This window comes from Podarcis tiliguerta (genome assembly GCF_965153285.1).
Source record: "Podarcis tiliguerta genome assembly, chromosome: 4".
In the NCBI taxonomy this organism is placed as follows: domain Eukaryota; kingdom Metazoa; phylum Chordata; class Lepidosauria; order Squamata; family Lacertidae; genus Podarcis; species Podarcis tiliguerta.
In genome coordinates, this window is record NC_139537.1 from 5,849,366 (window position 1) to 5,872,000 (window position 22,635).

The window sequence follows — 22,635 nt, forward strand, 5'->3', positions numbered from 1 at the left end:
CACCACTATCATGCCTCCCTCTTTATCCACCTTTTCACTGAATTAATCCCCAAATGTTGTGTAACTTTTCCTCATTGGTGAATTGCTCCAGCCCCACAATCACTTCAGTTGGGTTTTTGTTTTTTTTTAACCTTCCAGCTCTCCAATGTCATTTTTGAGGTGTGTGTTGACCAGAACTGGGCAGTATATCTAGTGTGGTTGTACCATAGTTTTGTATAACATTGTCATGATATTGACAGTTTTATTTCCCATCCCCATTTTTAATGATCTATAACATGGAATTTGCCCCCTTTTTTGTAATGTGCTTGGAGGGCCGCATTACAGCTGTTTTCATTATTACCCTGAATCTGCCTTCCATGTTAATGTGCAACAGCAGCAGTTCTCAACGTAATCTGTGAAAATCGTTTTTATCCAGTGGTACCTTGGTTTTCATATGTTTTGGATTACAAACACGTCAAACCCAGAAGTGCGTGTCCCGGTTTGCAACGTTTTTTTGGATTGCAACCCATTTTATTTGGATTGCGAACAAATTTTTTTGGGAGGCCCCATTGGTGAAAGTGCGCCTTGGGTTACAACCTGTTTTGGTTTACAAACGGGCGTCCGGAACAGATTGTGGTTGTAAACCAAGGTACCACTGTACTTTGGCATTAAGCTGTGTATAAATTAGTTAATAACGATACCCACTTGCTCCTTGCAGATAAACCAGTTATCTGGTGCACCCGCTCCCCTCGTTGGAGTTTTATCGTCCACCCAGAACAATCGCTGCCTCTCCGCCCCAGACCTGACAGCTGATAAGCGCCTTGTCTTCCATGCCGCTGCTTCCTTCTCCGTCCTCCAGAAGCCAGAGCGCTCTATCAGCCCCGAGAGCAATGACAGCATTTCAGAAGAACTCAATCACTTCAAGCCCATTGTCTGTTCACCCTGCACACCTCCAAAGCAGCTTCCCGACGGTGGAGTTCTCAGTCCCCTAATTATCAAGTCTACTCCAAGAAACCTAACGAGGAGTTTACAGAAGCCAACTACTTACGAAGCCAGTCCCAGGATCTTGAAAAAATGGGAGCAGATATTCCAGGAACGGCAGGTGAAAAAGACTCTTTCTAAAGCCACCCTAACATCCCTGGCCCCAGAGGTGGGGGAAGATTTTCTGGTTCCTAACGTGAACTCACTCGTCAAAGAGCCCCCGCAGATATCAAACGATGTGCTGGCACCTGAAACCATCAGTCACGTGCAGGCAGCGACAGACTGTTCTCCTTCCGTCTGTGTTTCAAAGTTTGAAAGCTCGGGCAATATCAGGAGAGACTTGGAGGCGGTGGAAGATTACCCCAAAGCACCCATCGCGAGACCCAACGAAAGCACCCTAAACACCAGGATTTCTGACATCCCCAGCGCAAAATCAGCCTTGCGGCAGACGGAAACGCGTCTGAACGTCGATGCCAAAACGGTGACCCGGAAAGTGATCAGAGTCAGCTCGGAGTTTCCAGAGAACGGGGCCCTCGGCCCATCGGTCAAGGCGGCCGGCAGGAAGCAGCTGAAGTACCTGAACGAAAGTGAGCGGAGCAACTTCCCAAACGGCGTCTGTCTCGAGAAAGCCCTCGGCGGCGAGGCCTCGCCTTTGAGGAGGGGCCGAAAGAGACAGTGCAAAATGAAGCACTTGGAACAGGCCGGCTCGGTCAAGAGGCTGAGGCAGGTGGCCTGTCACCACGGGGCGCTGGCTGCTCCCGAACCTCCGAGGAAGAGGAGGAGGAGTGAGGTGGAGCAGAGGCTGAAGCAGGAGGAGGAAGACCGCCGGCTGGCCTTGCAGCTCCAGCGGAAGTTTGACAGCGAGAACAGGACAGTGGCGAGGCGGAAAGGGAGAGCGGATCAGTATTTCCTGCGGTCAAAGAGCACCACGGGTGCAAAGTAGCACTTATTGAACAATGTTGCCTTTTCTAGTTAATGTGAGGTTGGTCAAAATCATCTGGGAAGGAGGAAGACCTGTTTTGTTATCCTACCTCCCCCTCCCCCAATTGCGTTTCCTTTTTTTTTTTTTATGGTAAGATGAGTTAAATCCAGTTCACGCTACAGTCAAGGTCTTTGCACAGATGTAGGCTACACTTTAGTCTTTTTACTGACGTTGCTTCTGAGACTCTTCAGACCCACTCACAGGAATGCATTTAAATTTCACTGATCAGAAGGGCATAGACCCGTGTCTGCAGCAGAGTCCCACTGGTATGCAAACTGCTTCCAGGTTGTGAGTAGATGACACTATTGGATTGGCATTTTTTGTCACTGAAACCAGTTGCTGTAAGTGATCTTTTAACCTCAGGAGAGCCTTGAGAGGGAGGGAGGCCAGTCACTTGAACTGTGGGATACACAGGAATGTATTTAAATATACAGTGTATTATTGAGCATTCACATCTATGGAGGGCTGTTTATACAGAACCCAAACCAATAACCTTTTGCCAGATCTGTGGCTGCTATTTGTGCTGTCCATCTCTTTAACACCTGGCACAATCCGTTTGCATTGCCATAGATTATTTTTTGATCCCAAGGCCATGTTAATAGGAGTCAGATTTGCAGTGTACAACTACAAGGCTTCCCACTCTGGCGAGACAGAACTGAAGGCAGAGAAATTGCACCTAGTCTCTCTCACTACCGTGGTGATTTATTTGCTGTCCCAAGCCTTTCTCTTGCTCCTCATCATGCACAGCTTTGGGGATATAAACTATGACAGCTGTGGAACGACTTCTGTGACTGGAAATGTGTGCGGATGTGTTGTGTGAATGAGACGGCCGTGGAGAGTGGATTCTGTTGAACTCTTCCAGTGTCTGGTTTTTGAGATTGCTGAGTTGAAAGGCCCAATGCAGATGACTAAACTGTCCAATTTAAAGTGGGTTTTGAATTGGAGATAAGTGGTGTTGGTAGTATTTTCTGGACACCCGCCCTAACCAGTGCTCACTTGGTCAACAAGTTAAAGTTTCCACATGTGGAAGTGTGTCATATTTACAATCTCTTCAGCAATACTTGTTTCCTAGTGTGCTGCAGAGGGTTTTTTGTTTTGCTGTAGGCTTTTCACAAGCCTGCTTTGTCGTAAGAATTTGAAGAAGATAAGTTGACTCATGATGACTTCAGAAGTGGCCACTGCAATCAGCCAGGATTGTCCCACGCTAGGAGTAGGTGTTTTTAAGCCACTTTGAACTACGTAGCATGATAGATTGACATTGAGGCCTCTGGGTTTGCTGCTCATGAAAAGTTGAAAGCCACAAAAGGTGAAACACAGAGTGAATAGTCTATAAGTACATCACCCTAGTATGCTTAGAGCCAAAGAAGCTCTCAATGGGTGGAAACTTGTAATCTCTAAAAACAGGTTGCGGTTTAAAAATGCGCTTAGCACTTCAACAGTCACTTGTAGACCCAGGTTTCTGTGTTGTGCTGCTGTATCCCTTTGGAGGTGGGAAGCTAAAACTTGGCATACTTTTCTCAAGGCTTCCTCAATCACTGGCAAGAGAGCTCCCCCCACCTGTCTTCCAGCCTGACTCATTCATTCCAACTCTGCCTTGCGGAGCTTCCTTGGTTATCCTGCAACTTCCTCTCTACAGCTGTTTGCTGGAGGGGCAGAGCTCTTGCGGTCTGCACCGTCTAGCATCAGCCTTGACACTTGCTTGGACCAAGCAAATCCGGCACTTAAGAGAATTCTCTAAAAAGTATGTGGAGGAAAGTGTTCAGGTGGACTTTGAACTAATTCCAGATTGGTTGGTTTTCCTGGCAAACAGAACTAGAATATGTTTTGCTTCATTTCCTTAGGTCCTTACCATTCTATCATATTTTGTTAGAAGGAAGCCCCACTGATTTCAGTGGGGCTCACTTTTTGGTAAGCTTGAGTAGAATTGCAACCTTAAGTTTTGCTGATCTGTTAGAGACAGAAAGTGCATATGTAAAATACAATGTTTCCTGGCTGAAAACCTGGAAGCAATCGGTATTATTCTCAACATGCCAAAGACTGCCATTACAGTAAGGAAACCCTTATGGAGACCAGACCTTTTCAGGCCCTTTGGAAAGATGTGGCCCCTTGGTAAGAAAAGGGGATTGGAAAGACACTTCAGAGGAGGAGAACTGGGCCTTAAAAACTTGGAAAGTATGAGTTCACTTCAGATGCTTATTTCAGCATAATCTCTGGTGAATGTAGAGCACTTTTTCCAAGTGATCGCACGTCAAGTAACATAATTTGGGTGAGCTGATGATCATGTTTCTTAATGGGAACTTAGGATCATCACTGGAAGAATTATGTGGATTTCCAGTTCTTTTGTTGCACTACCGCACACAGGTAGTCAGGCTGTCTGTTCCATGTTGTCCCAGTGCATATTGCAGGGGCTCAGCCCTCGAGACCCGTTTGCAGCCCAGTGACATTCCCTCCACTCCACAGGCCCTGGCAGGAGATGAATACTAAAGGCTCCAGCTTAAGGCTGGCATGGAGTAACAGAGAATATCACTCTGCCATGTCTCATTACTGGCAAAAACGAATGGGTGAGAGTGAAGGCCTCTTCACCCACGGATGTTAGACTTTTGATCAGTACACCCTCGGGGTGTGCAAGTGATTTAAGTGAGTGCCAGAAACACAGGGCATCCTCCAGGTACACCTGTTGGCAAACTGGGATGGCAGAAGCAATGGCGACGTCAGATGTGTGATATGGCCCTGGCTGAATTTGGAAAAGCATGGTCTAGGTCTTGACAGTCTGTGGAAAGGTAGGGAAGCAAAGCTTTGCCCATGTGGTATCTTCACACCAGCGGTCTCCTTCCAGGATATGCTGTGAAAAGGTCTAGTGCCGTCCATGTGGTCTCAGACAAGAGACTGCCTATGGCTGCACCTTTCTTTGTGGGGACATCAAGATTTCATGGTAAGAGGCACAAAGGACAACTCCACAGATTATATAGGAACAAACCCAGATTTTTGACTGATTATGCGCTCGGAAGGAAAGCGAAGCCAGTCTGAGCACCCTGAGGAATGTAATGTGCCTGCACACCTGCACATAGCCAAAGTGATGTATCAATTGGGCTCTTAACTTCCTGGCAGTGGACTATTTAAGTAGCCCTATGGCCTAAGGGGCGCCCAGTAGCATTCTGGGACTTTCCTCCTTTTTGAAGGAAACACACCAGTTGCAAAAGAGCTCTAGCCCTCTTGCAAACAGAGATCTGCTATATGCTCTTGTAATCCAGGGCAGTGTCTGGAAGTGGTCACAGGAAGCAAAATTTGTTGTTTAGTCATGTCTGACTCTTTGTAACCCCATGGACCACAGCACACCAGGCATGCCCGTCTTCCACTGCCTCCCGCAGTTTGGTCAGACTCATGTTGGTAGCTTTGATCAATATTATCCCCTGCAATTTTTGCAGCTCTAAACTGAAGCACATTCTGCAAGTGGATCTGTTCAGTGGGCGAGTGGCCTCAGCTTGGTGTTTCAAATGCAGGCATTCCGGAAGAGGGGTGTGTATGGAACGCAGACACGACTGTTTTGGGATGTGGGACGTGAACAAGATTCAGGGGTAGGAGGCCATACGAGGCTCTCGTGTGTGTGTGTGTGTGTGTACACGTGTGTGAGCAAGAGATCACTTACTAGATGAAGTCATGGCTGTGAACCTCCCCGCCATTCATGGCTGTGAACCTCCTTGCCATGGCGATGAACACTGCAGGGATGTAATCTGGCAAGAGGTAGCTGTGTGGCCCTTACATCCTCTATACTGGCCCTTGGGTAGTGCTTTTGCCCAAGGTTCTGGCCGACCTGATGCCAAACACGAATCTCTTTGGACATATGAGCCTATAGGCCACTGAATGTATTAACGGGGCCCTTTAGTCTAGATAGATGTGGGGGGCCTTAATCTTGCAAGGTTGGCTGCCCACCTCATCGCCTAAAAGCGTGCCCGGAGTTTTTGTGTTTTCCTTGCCTTTGAGAGATCTGCCCTCATTTGCTCGGAAACTGACTACTTATCAAGGAGAACACTACCGTTGGGCCTGTTACGTACCCACAGAGGTCAAAGAGTGTCTTGCATTGAAAGTCAGTGGGTGTGAACTTCCTGCTTATCGCCTCTTGCCTTTATCAGACTTCTGGTTCCTGATGAGGTTTAAAAACGGGGTTCTGTTTATAGCTCAGTTGGGGGGGAGAGATCTTGACAGTGAGTGAATGAATGCAGCTGCCAAAGATACAATCTGACCCTGAAAATCCACTTTGACCCTCCTGGATATCCCTGTTTGAAGCAGGGAGCGATGCAAGTTCTTCATTTGATTACGGATGTTGGTGGAAATAGCGAAGATGGGGAAAGTGCCAAAAGATTGGATTTTGTACGATGATTGTATTGCATTTTATTATATAACTGTCAGTATTCTTTCTCTTCAAATGTATTGTGGGGCATGTCATGGACTACAGGTCAAACCCAAGCACTTTGTTGAAGTTCTCTCAATGAAGGCAAAGGAAGAGGAAAGTACAAGCCTTAAAGACTTTCTAGAATGCATTGATTCCCCCACCCCCCCAAAAAAGACAAAAAACAAACCTGGACATTGCTTCAACGAGCACCTGCAACGCTTCTTGTTGGGCTTTTAAAAAGGATCACGCTGGCATCTTGATTTTCATCTTTACCGGTGGATTAAGGCGGCCTTGCCTTCAGGAAGGTGCCACCCAAAACCAGTTTCAGCTCTCGGAGAGGACCAGATGCAGTCGCTTAAAAGCAACATTCCTTGCCCAAGAACTGAGTGGATGTGAAAGTCCATCAATTTCGACGCCGGTCTGTGAGATACTCTGTGCTGAGTCTCCACAGTAAGGTCAAAACTGCACTGCTGAACTCTACAGCTGGTGCCACCATCTTCCTAAATGTTGTGTTATTAGGAATCTGATGGAAAACGTTGTTCCTTTTCCAACTTATTTAAAACACTGCAAGCAGGTATAGAATTAGCTATCCACTATGCAAACAAAGAAAACACCTTTTTTTTGGTTACCATTGGTGGGATTTTGTGTAAGCTAGGTTCTACTGGTGTTTACTGTCAGACTGTTCCCAGAAAAATTGATGTTGCTGCATTTATCTAATTCCCTTCTCCCAACAGCCCCCCTCCCCCACTATGCTTTAAATCATTTTGTGCTTTGGTGTGTATCCTCCGCTTGGTACTTGAAAACCAGTGCAGTACAAGACAAAGCATCATTTTTGAGATCGCAACTGAATCACTGTGGCTTCATCAGATTTTTTGATAAAACAAATCTGTTTACTGAGAAACGAATGTGTGTGTCTGTCTTTATGGGTAAAGGTACACAGGTCTCCCTCACTAAGTTCTTAGAAATGGATTTTGGGGGGTGGGGAAAGGGGGTTTGCAACAATAAAAAAGAAAAGAAAAGTGGATGTCCTTTAACCCAACCCAGCTTCAGATTCTAACACAATGAAATTGCATGCTTTCCTCAATCTCCCTCTTTGGCAAGCCCCTCCACTTAAAATAAGATAGTTGAGTTGACCAGGAAATGACTGGATTGTGGATCATTTTTGTAGTTATTCACAACCCCCTTTAGCGTAGCTTTACCTACATTGCCACCCTGAACAAGGATCAATACTTAACTAGCAGTCAGATGAATTGGAAGGGGGAGGGGACTTAGCCCATCTTCCATGCTGATCCAGCAGTGGTGATTTTAACTTCTTTAGAGATGCTTTTATTTCTTCCATCTACTTACAAGTTTCTTAGAATTTCCCAAGGACTACTCAGATGCACGTTCGGCAGCCTACGTATGCAAAAATCCGTTCCCTACCTCTATCTAGTAGTCCCACTGTACCAACAAGGTAGAATGCAGCCCCAGACTGGCTTGGGTTTCAAGGAATTTTAGAGAGTTCTGTGCAACAAAAATAGATTTCGATCTGAGAGCTGTGCTTCATGCTCCAGAGAGGGGGCTCACAGAGGAAACAGGCCGAACTGATCTCTGGGCATGTGCCTTCATGCTCCATGTTCATGCCCAGGGAATAAGTTGCAGGCATTCCTATGCATGGGGAAAAGAGAAGGGCTTGAATCTATAGAAAACATTACGGTGACTCGGTGTGCGGAAGCCAAGCCATTCTGCCTGAGTTCATGGGGGGGAAAGCCATGGGACTTGGAAGTCTGGACTATGAGGAAGAATGGGACTGAGGTGGGGTCCTGTGTGTACGTGATAGACTGCCGCTAGGGTGGCCATTGCTCTTTCCCTCCCTGCAGAACTGTACTAATTTAAGTGGTTGCCCTTTTAACCTCGGGTGGTCTTAAGAGGGAATTCTGCCTTGGTAAAAGAAACAGCGAGGTTTGGCCCATGAATTGCTACTGGGTGGTTTAGCTAACTGATCTGAAAAGACCACATCTGCAAATGCCAATTCTCTTCGAGCTCAGAGAGTGGATTGTGAAGGATTACCGGGTACGTAAAGCAGAATATTAACTGCACAATTACCTTAAGGATTAAATATTTAATTGCTCCCCCCCCCTAGAGCCACAGCCTAAGGGGAAAGAAAAAAGTTGGGGCAAGCGGTCATGAGGTGCCGGGGGCATTTTAAACCTGCAAAGCAAAAGAAGTGTGCAAGGGACAACGTGCCCTTTTACCGACACCCCTGGTTTGGGGCAAGCAGAAGGGAAGTGGGGAAATGTCTAGCAAACTACATGGGCAATTGGGGTCTTACAATAAGGCACCGGAAGTGTGACAAAGCCTTTCTGTGCCAGTCATTGCTTCTATGGAAAGCTGTCTTGGCATGACTTCTTTCCCTCTCCCAACAGATTCTACCAAGGTTCCTCCATCTGAACAATTGTAAAAGGTGGGGGACTTAGGCCGTAGTCATTCGATAAAACCGGAGGCCCACCATGACACCTTTATTTCACTGCTTTTGCGGCGGCTGCCCGGGTTCCAGTCTCATGATTTAGATGGGAACTGCATCCTGAAACAGCCTTTTGGAGTGCGCCTAGCGGTTCCCGTCGGTTTTCTGTTGCGCTTCTGAACGTCTGCACTGAAGTGGAGCCTGAACTACTCTTAGCCTGTAACCCTGAGCGGGTCAAACCTTCGCAGAGGGTTTTGGAAGTAGATAACCTCCGTTCCTATGGTTGCTAGTTACACCACTATGGCCTCCTTAGGACAAAGGGCTCTTCGGAAAATACAGCAAATAGCTCTTAATGTCTTGTAAAAAGAGGAGGTTCCTCAGCAGTCCGGTTTAAATTGAGCTTTCTTCGGATTGGATGGAGAAAATCCTTTCTCCTCCGTAGGGACCGAGGATTCTTCAAGTGGCTGCCCACCCACCTCAGCCTCCGGGAGACCCTCGAGCATCAAGTTTTGGCTCGTCTCTGCACTGGTACCCTTCTTACTAATGGCTTTGGACTCAACCTGCTTGTTGCAGCTGGCCACGGCCGCTTTATACTCCTTCCGGAACTCCTTCAGCATCGCCAGGGCCTGCCGGTACTCGCGCCAGTTGTCTTTCTTCCTCCGCAGGATGCACACTGCAAAGAACGCAGGAAAGAAAGGGCCTATTCATGCCGTACACAACTAAACTATGGAACTCCCACAGGAGGTAGTGATGGCCACCAACTGGGACATAGCTGTCAACGTTTCCCTTTTCTTACGAGGAATCCTATTCGGAATAAGGGAATTTCCCTTTAAAAAAGGGAAACGTTGGCAGCTATGCACTGGGATGGCTTTGGAGGACGATTAGACTAATGCATGGAGGGCTATCGGGGGCTACCAGCCACGATGGCTCTGTTCTGCTTCCAATGTTTCTGAATCCCAGTTGCTGGAAACCACAGCAGGGGAGAGGGCCCTTGCGCTCGGATCCTGATCGCCAGTTTCCCACAGGCATCTGGTTGGCCACTGTGAGAACAGGATTCTGCATTAGGTGGGCCATTGGCCCAGTCCAGCAGACTCTTGTGTTCTTATTAAGAGAACCAAACTGCAGTCAGGCAGGTCTATTTTTCATTGCATTTGCATAATGTACAGTGGTACCTCGGGTTACATATGCTTCAGGTTACAGACTCCGCTAACCCAGAAATAGGACCTCGGGTTAAGAACTTTGCTTCAGGATAAGAACAGAAATCGTGCAGCGGCAGCAGGAGGCCCCATTAGCTAAAGTCAGGTTAAGAACAGTTTCAGGTTAAGAATGGACCTCCGGAACGAATTAAGTACTTAACCCAAGGTACCACTGTAGTATTCTTCTGCTAGCTGCGAGAGAGGAGCAAGGGAGGTTAGATGGAAAACAGCCTAGCGATGCTGTGTGAGTGAGTCTTAATCTCTTCTTAGTCTATTTTTGTTTTAAGTTTTCAGAAGGTTTCATAGAGTTGGAAGCGACCCTCAGGGTCATTCAGTTCAATCCCCTGCAAAGCAGGAAAGGGCAGCTGCCCCATACGGGGATCGAACCTGCAACCCTGGCATTCTCAGCACCACCTTCTAACCAACGGAGCTAAAAAAGGTAAAGGTAAAGGACCCCTGATAGTTAAGTCCAGTTGCGAATGACTCTGGGGTTGCGGTGCTCATCTTGCTTTAACGGCCAAGGAAGCCGGCGTTGTCCGCAGACAGTTTTTTCCGGGTCATTTGGCCAGCATGACTAAGCCACTTCTGGCAAAACCAGAGCAGCGCACAGAAATGCCGTTTACCTTCCCCCCAGAGCTGTACCTATTGATCTTCTTGCACATTTGACGTTCTTTCAAACTGCTAGGTTGGCAGGAGCAGGGACAGAGCAATGGGAGCTCACTCCGTCGCAGGGATTCAAACCACCGACCTTCCGATCGGCAAGCCCTAGGTTCAGTGGTTTAACCCACAGCGCCACCCGCGTCCCCCACCAACAGAGCTAAGTGTTGCTCATTTTTCTTAATTTTTCTCACTGATACTTTCGTTGCTTTACCTTGTTTGTAATCCACTCAGAGGTTTCTTCTTTCCGCAATCAAGTAGTGCGTTAATTTTATGAAATAAATAAATACCTAGCGGCATCTGTATGATATTCGTGGGGTTGCGCATCTTCAGGAGGATTTCTTCCAGCTTCTGCAGCCGGGTCTTTTCAGCTGGCGGCGGACGGACACTCAAGGCCTGCACAGAAAGCGTATCAAAATGAGAAGGCCGCAGACAATCCCCGCATCTTCACTTACCGTTCCCTCTATTGGTGATGCTCAGGAGTGCAGGCCGATCCTTGTACAGTGGTACCTCAGGTTACATACGCTTCAGGTTACAGACTCTGCTAACCCAGAAATAGTACCTCGGGTTAAGAACTTTGCTTCAGGATGAGAACAGAAATCGTGCTCTGGCGGCACGGCGGCAGCAGGAGGCCCCGTTAGCTAAGGCGGTGCTTCAGGTTAAGAACAGACCTCCGAAACGAGTTAAGTACTTAACCCGAGGTACCACTGTATAGCCAAAATGGTGGGGGGGGGGAGTGCTAAAAAACATTGAGGCAGCTGGATGAGGACTGAGCATGCTCAGTAGCCATGGAATGCCCAGTGTCTGCTTTGGGGGGGACGGACAGGAGACGAGGCAGAAATGCAAATGAGCATCCTGGAGGGTGTTGTGTCTGTCTGCCTGAAGCCCTTCACGCTCCATGCTGCAACCTTTTGCTGGGGATTGCCTACCGAGGTATAAATAAAGGTAAAGGACCCCTGACAGTTAAGTCCAGTCACGAACGACTCTGGGGTTGTGGCGCTCATCTCACCTCCAGGCCAAGGGAGCCGGCGTTTGTCCGCAGACAGTTCTTCCGGGTCATGTGGCCAGCATGACTAAGCCGCTTCTGGAGAAACCAGAGCAGCGCAAAAATCTGTGCCTCCCCCCGCATTCCATTCTACATCATAGTTGCGGTGTCCCTGAGGTTCTGTACCTAGTGTGACCGAACCAGTTGTGTCCCCCTAAATCTGCCTCTGTTGTCATCTTCCTTACTGCTATTCTGAATATTGCTTTTTATAGGGTACAGTAATGGAGACGGGCAGGGACGTGGGTGGCGCTGTGGGTTAAACCACAGAGCCTAGGACTTGCCAATCAGAAGGTCGGCGGTTCGAATCCCCACGACGGGGTGAGCTCCCGTTGCTCAGTCCCAGCTCCTGCCAACCTAGCAGTTCAAAGCACGTCATGTGCAAGTAGATAAATAGGTACCGCTCCGGCAGGAAGGTAAACAGCGTTTCCCTGCACTGCTCTGGTTTGCCAGAAGCGGGTTAGTCATGCTGGCCACATGACTCAGAAGCTGTACGCCGGCTCCCTTGGCCAATAAAGTGAGATGAGCGCCACAACCCCAGAGTCAGCCATGACTGGACCTAATGGTCAGGGGTCCCTTTAATGGAGACGGGCAGTGAGTTTACGGAACTTAAAGGGGGGGGGGCTCTGAATAGTTTGGAAGCCACTAATCTAGAGGGTGACCCCAGTACAATTTAGCATCGATATTTTGCAAAGTATTTCACAAAGCGCTTTCTTGATGTGCTTGTTCATTTGACAACACGCCCCCCCTCCCTTTTTATCTTCCCATTTTACAGATAGGGGACTGAGGCAGAGAGGGAACCGTTTGCCAAACACCCCTCCCCTGAGCAGAAGTTTGAGCTCCAACCTCCCAGGTCTACTTCCCTGGGTACCATTTACAGTACCTTTTTCTCTGCAGGCACATAAGGCTTCTGGTAGCTGTCCAGCCTGGCCTTTGACTCGCGGTACACACGGGGATATCGGAGTGCCTTCTCCAGAGCTTGGACATTGTGCTGTATTCCTGGTTGAAATAAAAATGGGAGCAGAGGGGAAATTGCGGGTGGGAACCATGTTAACGTAAACCCTGTTTAGAAGATCTCTCAGCAATCCAACTAGAAAATAAATTCCACCACGACACCACAAAGCTCTTTAAAATAAGCAGCAAGCAATAAGATACACCACCCATCTATTTCTGAATTATGTTAGGGTGGGAAAGAGCAAAAGACGACGGACCCCCTGCTTGCCCCTCCCCATACAAGAAGGGAAATGAATCCCTTTTACTCCCCCAACAGAAAGCCCTGAACCTTTTCTCCTCTGCAATTGGGGAGGCTTAATCCACTCTGAAGTGGCCTGCAAATTTAATCCACTTTATCCAAAAAGAGGGGAAGTTATACAGTGGTAGATCGGTTTTCGAATGGTACGGAAGACCATTTGAGTTCTGAAACGTTCGAAAACCGAAAACACAATACGGAAAATTCGATGTTCGACTTCCAAGGCATGCTTGAAAACCGAAGCGTTTACTTGCAGGTTTACGGCGTTCCAAAACCGAAATGTTCATCAACGGAGATGTCCGAAAGCCGAGGTACCACTGTAGTTGTTTTTAGATTTACCATTCTAGTGAACGGGGCACTAGACACAGCAACTCAGCACCCGAAACACAGATCAATGCAGAGAGTACAGAGTGACTTCAAGAAATAGATGTGGATTTTTAAAAACGTGAGTACATACACTAGGTGAATCTTGAGGGCCCATGCAGTGTAGACAATGCAGAGACAGGTGGACCTTTGCAAAAGTTAGATGGTAGCGCTCTGTGTGATGGGAGAGGAAAGTTCAACCATGGGCTCTAGCCAAGATCCTTTTGTCAACTGGAACAAGGAAGGTCAAAACCTGCACTTGACATTTCCAGCAGTCCCAGGTCAACTCACCCACTGGGTCGACGAAATCCGCGCCAGGGTCTCCGCCGAGCAGCTCTTCATAACCCTTGTATTTTTCGGGGACTGGCGGGGCTTGCCTTTTTTCTTTGCCTGACATCTTACGAGGGGATGCCACCCTTTCAGTCTTCGGCAAGGGACCAGACTCCTCGTCCACCTTCAGACCCAAGAAAGAAATGGAGGTATGTGAGAGTCATACACGTATCATTGCTTATTTCAACTCGCTTGTGGAAACAACTCGGAGGCCATGAAAGAAGGAAGGTTAACAACAGGAAGATTTCAAGGAACTATTGGAAAGACTATTCAAGGCAGCAGAGATATGTGATGATCAGAGCCCCCCCCCCGAACGTGAAGCATGGGAAGTCCCAACAATTATTTTTTTTTATAATTTAGGCAGAATATTTGGACTAGAGGGACGCGGGTGGCTCTGTGGATAAAACCTCAGTGCCTAGGGCTTGCCGATCGTATGGTCGGCGGTTCGAATCCCCGCGGCGGGGTGAGCTCCCGTCATTCGGTCCCAGCTCCTGCCCACCTAGCAGTTCGAAAGCACCCCTAAGTGCAAGTAGATAAATAGGTACCGCTTTATAGCGGGAAGGTAAACCGCGTTTCCGTGTGCTGCGCTGGTGCCGGTTCGCCGGAGCAGCTTTGTCACGCTGGCCACGTGACCCGGAAGTGTCTCCGGATAGCGCTGGCCCCCGGCCTCTTAAGTGAGATGGGCGCACAACCCAAGAGTCAAACACAACTGGCCCGTACGGGCAGGGGTACCTATTTGGACTATTTGATATGTATATGTAGTCCCAAAACATCTGGAGGGCCGAGTTTGGAGATGCCTGCAATATGGACCTCAAACCGGTTTTGGGACGATACATTGTCTAGTGTAAATTACAGGTTGGGATTCTAGAATGGCTTCATTGGTAAGCATCTCTTGCTTAAATACCATGGCGTACTGCCAGCTGACATACCTGCGTCATGAAAATGGATTCTGTTTCCTCTGCCTCCACGAACTCCCCGCTGCCGCTAAACACCTCGCCCTCACTAGAAAGACTATCATATCTTTCAAAAATAGGCTTCGTGCTCGAGTGGACTTTGGCAAAGAGCATGTAAAGCTCCCTAGAAGACGACCCAGACAGGCCACACTCCACAGAAGTTAAGCTGGCTGGTCGAGATTCTGAAAACTCCTCTTCCTCTGATCCATCTTGGGGCTCGGAACCCGATCGGTCGGGTTCTTGGACCGGTGAGGTGGCCGGTGGAACGGGTTCCAGATGATCCTGCCCTCCTGGAGGGGATCCGGTTGGTTGCGAAGTCCAAGAAAGATTCCGTTCAGCTGAAGGAGGGCTTGGCTGGGCCAAGTCTTGCTCCCCTGGAGGGGATTCAGGTGGTGGAATGGGCTCTGGCGGAATCTGCTCTTGTGCAGGTGAGGTGGGCAGTGGAGCAGGTTCCAGGTGATCTTGTTCTGCTGGAGGGGATCCAGGTGGTGGAACGGGCTCAGAGGGAGCTGGTTCCTCCAAGCGGGGCATCGATGAAGAGACGGGTTCTGCCAGGTCCTGAGAGGGCTCCACCTGATCTTGCCCTTCTGGAGGAGAAGTGGTCGGCAGGAGAGTCACTGAAATTTGTGGTGGAGCAGGTCCAGGCAAACTTTCGGAAGCTGAACTGTGTGGCAGAGTTGGCTCCACCTGATCTTGACCTTCTGCAGGAGAAGTGGTTGGCAGGAGAATCCCCGGTTGACCTGCGGAGGTTGATCTAGTAGCTGGGACAGGTTCTGGCAAATCCGGTCCTTGGGGAGCTGAGCTGGCTGGTGGGATGGGTTCCGGGTGATCACCCTCCACTGCCGGCGGTCCAGCTGGTGTAGAGGCATCAGGAAAGCCCTGTCCCACCGACAGGGATTTGGCTGGAGACCCAGACAAGTCCTGCTCCCCTGCGGGAGAATGAGCTGGTGGAAGAGGTTCTGATCTACTTCGTCCTGGCAAAAGCGAGCTGCAGGGTGGAAACGGCCTCAGCTGATCTGGTTCTGCTGGAGGACCTTGGGGGAGACCCTGCTCTTGCAAAAGCAAAGGTGAGTTGGGAGGAGGGACAGGAGCACCGTGGTCCTGCCCCGGCAAAGACAATGAGATGAACTGATGCATCCTGGGCAAGTCTTGTCCCTTTGAAGGAGCTGCGATCAGAGGACTGGGTTCAGGCAGATTCTCTTCTGGTGGGAGAGGTTCAGGTGGGAGCTGCTCCACAGGAGGTTGAGTGGACGCAACATTTCCAAACACTAAGTCAGCTAGCGAAGACTGGCCTTCAGGAACGTCTTCCAGCTGGTCTGCTGAGAGCTGGTCTGCTGAAGCATCACAAACACAACACTCCAGAGAAGAGGGTGCAGATATTTCCTCCTCCTTAAGAGGCAAGACGGGCTTCTCTGGTTTATACGGTAGTGAAAATCTCTTGATGGGTGGAAGAGGCTCGTCCAGACTTGCTCTCTTATTGGGATCCAGATCTGCACCTGTCCACAGCTGCCAGAAGGTGGTCTCCAGGTGGTCTTCTAGCATCTGAGGCCGCTTTTGGACCTTGGGCAGCTGTGCTTTCACCTGCAAAAGACACAGAAGGCCACGGTGCATTGTAGACCTGGAAGGACCACAGCGCAGCATTCTCCTGTCTTTCCAAACCCAGCACCCATCCTTAGCCACAATCTACAGCTCTTAAAGCCCTAACCATTAATCAGCAGAACTGACACTATTTCAGCTGCCCCATGATGTCCATTCCAAATTTGTAAGAACTTCTTGCAGTTGTTTTACAATCAAATGGTGCAAAAACTTCATGAAATAAATAACCACAAGTGTCCTCCTACTGTCGTTCTCCCTGCACCCCACCCAATCAACATTCCACTTTTCAGAAACGAAGCAGTGGGAGAAAACAGCACCCCCTTTTCCCACTGCAGAGGAGTATGTTTAGGAAGATTTGGGGAATGAACAGAGCTGAGAAAATGAGAAGCTGGCTGGGGGAACTGAGGGCTTAAGAGATGGATGGAGGAACCCATAGGCCCTCCAGATGTGGTCAGGCTCCATCTCCCATCAGCCTCATCCAAGGTGGCCAAGGGTCAGGGAGGATGGGAGTTGGGAGTTCAAAATCTGGAAGGTCCAGAAGTTCCTTATTCTGAGCCTAGAAGGAGATGCATCTGCTGCTGGCAGAACAGGAGTGGGCAGGACTTTGGAAGGGAAGACATGAGATCTTGGATCAGGATTGCCCAATAACAACTTCTTCTTGTTGTTGTTATTTCTTACCCAGGATGGGGGGAGTGGGGGGTTACTGGCATGTTTTTGTTCTGGCTTTCATTACGTATTTAGTGTTTTTATCTTGTATTTTTATGCTGTGAACCGCCGTGATACCGGGTGATGGGTGGCTTACAAATTTAATAAATAATAATGAAATAATTCATCCTAAGGCCCAAGGGCAGGTCATAGCAATTAAAAAATTCGATATTAAAACGAGTTTAAAACAAATGACTGCCACAGTAATTGGTCGGGTCCTGAAAATGCACCTCTCAGGTGTCAGGGGCCGGGGAAAAGAGGCGTGTCTTTGGCTTATGATGGAAATTATGCAAGGAAGTTGCCAAGCGCCCCTTTGTGGGGAGGGAATTCCGCCTGTGCCAGAGATTGCATTCTCCCAGGCTGCCCCCACCAGCTTGCGCCTGAGAGTGGAGAAACTACTAAGAGCGTCCCCCCTCTGCTGATCTTAACACCCGGGAGGTTCTGTAGGTGAGTAGCAGTAGGTAGGCAGAAGCTAAAATTCATATACAGTGGTGCCTCGCAAGACGAAATTAATTCGTTCTGCGAGTTTTTTCGTCTTGTGAATTTTTCGTCTTGCGAAGCACGGTTTCCCATAGGATATGCATTGACGGTTTCCCATAAGAATGCATTGACGGTTTTAAGAAAAAGGCGCAAGACGTTTTCGTCTTGCGAAGCAAGCCCATAGGGAAATTCGTCTTGCAAAGCAACTCAAAAAACAAAAAACTATTTCGTCTTGCGAGTTTTTCGTCTTGCGAGTTTTTCGTCTTGTGAGGTACCACTGTACAGTGGTGCCTCGCAAGACGAAAAGAATCCGTTCCGCGAGTCTCTTCGTCTTGCGGTTTTTTTCGTCTTGCGAAGCAAGCCCATAAGCGGATTAGCGCTATTAGCGGCTATTAAAGGCTTAAGGGATTAGCGGATTAGCTGCTAAAAGGCTATTAGTGGCTATTAAAGGCTTAAGGGATTAGCGGATTAGCTGTTAAAAGGCTATTAGCGGCTTAGATCAGCTGATAAGCGGCTTAGCGAACAGCTGTTAAGCGGCTTAGGGACTTGGGAAAAAGGCTGGGAGGGGAAAAAACCCCCAGGAATCGCAAGGCATTTTCGTCTTGCGAAGCAAGCCCATAGCAAATTCGTCCTGCGAAGCACCTCCAAAACGGAAAACCCTTTCGTCTAGCGGGTTTTCCGTCTTGCGAGGCATTCGTCTTGTGGGGCACCACTGTATTAAATTGAACTTCCTGTGCCAGCAAAATCTTTGGGTTATGAGTCAGCTGCAGGGAGGTTCCTTGGCCCTTCCAAGTCTGACGAACAACAGTGGAAACATCATCTTCCTCTTGCCCCCTTATCCTCAATAAACTACAGCAGAATCGTAGAGCTGGAAGGGACCCCACCGGTCATCTAGTCCAACCCCCTGCAATGCAGGAATCATAAAGAATTCCTACGCCCCTGACCTCTGTTTAAAAGCTTCCCATTCTGAAACGGACTTCCTTAACGCCTTCCTAAAGGGCTCCTACCTTCCGGCTAGGCTTGTTGGGTATAAAGATACGTGGTTTTTCCAGTTTCGAAATTTTCTTCCGAACCATTTTAATCCCCAGCTTGTTCTGAAGGAAACTGGTGAGTAAAGGTGGGTCACCTGGAAAGGAAGGGAAGGAAAGAAAGAAAGGGGGAGGGAATCGTCATTAAGCAACTGCGTGGTCTATGTTGCATAGATTAGCTTCATTTCCATGATGCATTTCAGCTAGCAACAAAGAGGAACCACAAGACAGCACAGAGAGTGGAGACTGCTGCAGCAATGCTGTGCAGACTTGGGACTAAAAATCTGCACCTGGGTGCTCCAAACTCTATGAATTCTGCAACCTACATAAAATGTGTCGATTGAGGCAACATAATTTTTTTCTGATGACTTTGCCCTCTTTATTCTGGCTCTCCTAGTCACAGGAAGAGGTGAGATCTGCAGAGCACAGAAAATCTAATTTAGGCACCTTCTGGTTTTTAAGGTTTCACAGCAGGCATTTTCATGCCTTATAACCACAGGGACGCGGGTGGTGCTGTGGGTTAAACCACAGAGCCTAGGACTTGCCAATCAGAAGGTCGGCGGTTCGAATCCCCGCGATGGGGTGAGCTCCCGTTGCTCGGTCCCTGCTCCTGCCAACCTAGCAGTTCGAAAGCACGTCAAAGTGCAAGTAGATCAATAGGTACCGTTCCGACGGGAAGGTAAACGGCATTTCCGTGCACTGCTCTGGTTCGCCAGAAGCGGCTTAGTCCTGCTGGCCATATGACCCGGAAGCTGTACACCAGCTCCCTTGGCCAATAAAGCGAGATGAGTGCCGCAACCCCAGAGTTGGTCACGACTGGACCTAATGGCTAGGGGCCCCTTTACCTAACCACAGGGACTAGAAACTTGTTGCTGGCTACACCCATAACCTCAGGGACTAGAAAATGGTTGCTGCTGTTCTTGTTTTACCGCTGCGCGATATGGTGAAAGGGTTGCCGTGGAACGTCAGCTCGGTCAGCGATGGGAAAAGAGCCACGGCTAACAAATCTTCCTCATGTTCGATCTGCAAATCAGAACACAGCAGTGCTTTCAGGCTGGTAGGCGACTATCCGTCTTGGCTGAGAAAAGGAGCCAGCATTAAAAGGACCGTTAAGATTTAGGCTTAGGAAGGAAGCAGGTGCATTGGGGCTACCCCACTTCACACAATCTATCCATCTATCCATCCATCCATCCATCCATCAATTCCTGGTCATAAATAAAATTATGATGATATCGAGGATTAGAAGCCAGGTCCTCCAACGGGGCAATATAAGATCGTAGCGATTCCTAGACAAACCCGCCTCTACCATTTGTTGCAAAAGATCAGTATGTCTCATTAACAGTGGAAAAGGAAGGATCCAGTCACCTGGTTGTTGGCCAGGCTGAGAAACCTCAGCTCCGGTAGGGGAAGAGTGAACTCGGGGTTGAAACTGGCACAGGAGGCCTTAGAAGCGATCTGCGGCGAAGGAGAACTGTCCTGAAAGGAAGACAGAGGAGAGGTGAGAAACAGAAACCAGGCCACCAAAGAAGAAAGAGGACCTGCCCCAATGCATCATGGGTTGTCGTGATCCTCTGGAGAGCCAGTGTGGTGTAGTGGTTAAGAGCAGTAGTCTTGTAATCTGGTGAACCGGGTTCGATTCCCCGCTCCTCCACATGCAGCTGCTGGGTGACCTTGGGCCAGTCACACTTCTCTGAAGTCTCTCAGCCCCACTCACCTCACAGAGTGTTTGTTGTGGGGGAGGAAGGGAAAGGAGAATGTTAGTTGCTTTGAGACTCCTGAAGGGGAGTGGTAAAGCGGGATATCAAATCCAAACTCTTCTTCTTCTTCTTCCTCCCCCTTAGAATATCTGCATATGGGCGTGTCAGTCTCTCCCTGGGACTGTCCAACTCCAGAAGGCAAGTGGTGGCTCTGTGATGCCACCCGGCAATAACATATAATAAGAATAATACCTTTATTGTCAATGTACAACCTGTGTACAATGAAATTAACCGAGCCTCCCCCCCAAAAAAACACTCAATCTCATTGCACTCTGTGTGCTTGTCACACAACACACCAACCCCAAAAGTCAGCTGCACTATATTATTTTCTGTTCAGCAGCCTAACAGCCCACGGATAGAAGCTGTTTTTTAGCCTGTTGGTACAACTGATTATACTTCTATATCTCCTGCCCAAGGGTGAAAGATTAAAGAGGTGCTGGGCAGGGTGTGAATCACCCCTGAGAATTTTTCTAAGACAATGATCCCTTGCAAGGTCATCTAGCAGGCTCAGGGGACAGCCCACAATATCATGCGCTGTGTTCACCACCCTCTGTAAAGGTATGTGGGTAGTGCCAGACTTCGGTGAATCAGATCCCTCCCCCAGTGGCAGTATATAAGCAGATCAAACAAAAGGAGCACTCTTACCAGTTGAAAAAAGGTAAAGGGACCCCTGACTGTTTAGTCCAGTCGCGAACGACTCTGGGGTTGCGGCACTCATCTCGCTTTACTGGCCGAGGGAGCTGGCATTTGACCGCAGACAGTTTTTTTCGGGTCATGTGGCCAACATGACTAAGCCGCTTCTGGCGAAACCAGAGCAGCACACGGAAATGCCATTTACCTTCCCGCCACAGCGGTACCTATATATCTACTTGCACTGGTGTGCTTTCGAACTGCTAGGTTGGCAGGAGCTGGGACCAAGCAATGGGAGCTCACCCCGTCGCCGGTATACGAACCGCCAACCTTCCGATCGGCAAGCCCTAAACCCGATCGGCAAGGTCTAAACCACGGAGCCACCCACGTCCCCATTACCAGTTAGCTTCTTTAATCATCACAGTGAGAGACAAAGGAAGGCATATCTCCCTAGAAATGGCGTTGCTCCCAGTACAGGCTCACCCACTCAATCCCCATTAATCTACGTCACTCCTATGTCGGGTAGTCTGATCTTGTTGCCACTGCGCTCTCTGTTCCATCACTCTCAAAGCCCATCTAGTCTTGGGCGAAGGGGGGTCAAGAATGTTGTCCAAGGACACTGAATCTACCAGCTGTCTCTCTCTCCTGGTGTTTCCTCTTCTAGCTGCTCCTCACCCAGTATTTCCCAGCTTTTCCCCTCTAGACTATGCCCCTCTGCAAACCGCTGTTCTGAATCTATACTGTCGTCCTGCCCTTGGGAAGGTTCGGGGGGACTGGCTCCCACCATTCCTCCTTAGTCCAGCCCCTGACAGGTAGCTAGCAAGTCAGGAAACCAAGCCTTAAGAGGAACGGTTGAGGAAGTTGGACATGTTTAGCCTGGGAAAGAGGAGAATGAGAGAAGACAGGGTAGCCAACTTCAAATATAATAACAATAAAATAATAATAAAATTTTATTTATATCCCGCCCTCCCCAGCTGAAGCCGGGCTCAGAGCGGCTAACAGCAATAAAAGTAACACAGCATTCTCAAATAAATTCATTTTAAAATCAATTCAAAATCAAATTAATGGCAACCATTGGGCTAGAGTTCTGTGAGGATTACCAAAGGAGGGGGTCAGACTGTGCCTTGGCCAAAGGCCTGGTGGAACAGCTCCGTCTTGCAGGCCCTGCGGAAAGATGTCAAGTCCCACAAGGCCCTAGTCTCTTGTGACAGAGCGTTCCACCAGATTGGAGCCACAGCCGAAAAAGCCCTGGCTCTGGTTGAGGCCAGCCTAACCTCCCTATGGCTCAAGATCTCCAATATGTTTTTATTTGAAGACCGTAAGGTCCTCCGTGGGACATACCAGGAGAGGCGGTCCCGTAGGTCCTAGGCCGCATAGGGCTTTAAAGGTTAAAACCAGCACCTTAAACCTGATTCTGTGCTCCACCGGGAGCCAGTGCACTGGGTATAGCACTGGGTGAATGTGATCCCAGGGCTGTCACATGGAAGATGGAGCAAGCTTGTTTTCTCCTGCTCTGAAGGGCAGGACCCGAACCCATGGCTTCAAGTTTCCTTTCTTGTAACTTGTAGACTCCAACTAAACATCAAGAAGAACTTTCTGATGGTAAGAGCCATTCAACAGTGGAACGGTCTCCCTTGGGAGGTGGTGGCCTCTCCTTCTAAGCAGAGGCTGGATGGCCATCTGTCATGTATGATCTCGTTGAGATTCCTGCATTACTCAGGGACCCTCAGGGTTCCTTCCACCTCTACAATTATATGATTCTGGCCTTGTGCAGGAGAACTCACTGTACAATTGTGCCCCAATAGAGCCTAGGGCTTGCTGATCAGAAGGTCGGCGGTTCGAATCCCCGCAACGGGGTGAGCTCCCGTTGCTCG

The 22,635-nt window shown here is 48.8% G+C and overlaps 2 protein-coding genes across 4 annotated transcripts in view; one reads left to right on the forward strand and one right to left on the reverse strand.

Annotated features, from left to right (window-relative positions):
• Positions 1-7,233, forward strand: part of RNF169 (ring finger protein 169) — a gene marked incomplete at its 5' end in the record, with an annotated part of 22,076 nt that extends 14,843 nt beyond the window's left edge. The window contains one exon of the mRNA XM_083439012.1: positions 698-7,233. Within this exon, the coding sequence (XP_083295138.1) occupies positions 698-1,903 (1,206 nt within the window). The 3' untranslated portion in view covers positions 1,904-7,233. The remainder of the gene's footprint in view (positions 1-697) is intronic.
• Positions 7,234-8,814: 1,581 nt separating this feature from the next.
• The window catches only part of XRRA1 (X-ray radiation resistance associated 1), a 49,196-nt gene continuing 35,375 nt past the window's right edge, over positions 8,815-22,635 (reverse strand). For 2 of the 3 annotated variants that reach the window (XM_083436133.1, XM_083436131.1), the window contains 8 exons: positions 19,740-19,850; positions 19,304-19,397; positions 18,354-18,472; positions 14,542-16,146; positions 13,574-13,736; positions 12,554-12,669; positions 10,919-11,024; positions 8,815-9,448 (listed from right to left, as the gene is read on the reverse strand). In XM_083436133.1, coding sequence (XP_083292259.1) covers positions 9,153-9,448; positions 10,919-11,024; positions 12,554-12,669; positions 13,574-13,736; positions 14,542-16,146; positions 18,354-18,472; positions 19,304-19,397; positions 19,740-19,850 — 2,610 coding nt within the window. In that variant the 3' untranslated portion in view covers positions 8,815-9,152. The remainder of the gene's footprint in view (positions 9,449-10,918; positions 11,025-12,553; positions 12,670-13,573; positions 13,737-14,541; positions 16,147-18,353; positions 18,473-19,303; positions 19,398-19,739; positions 19,851-22,635) is intronic. The other variant, XM_083436132.1, reaches the window with a different exon arrangement.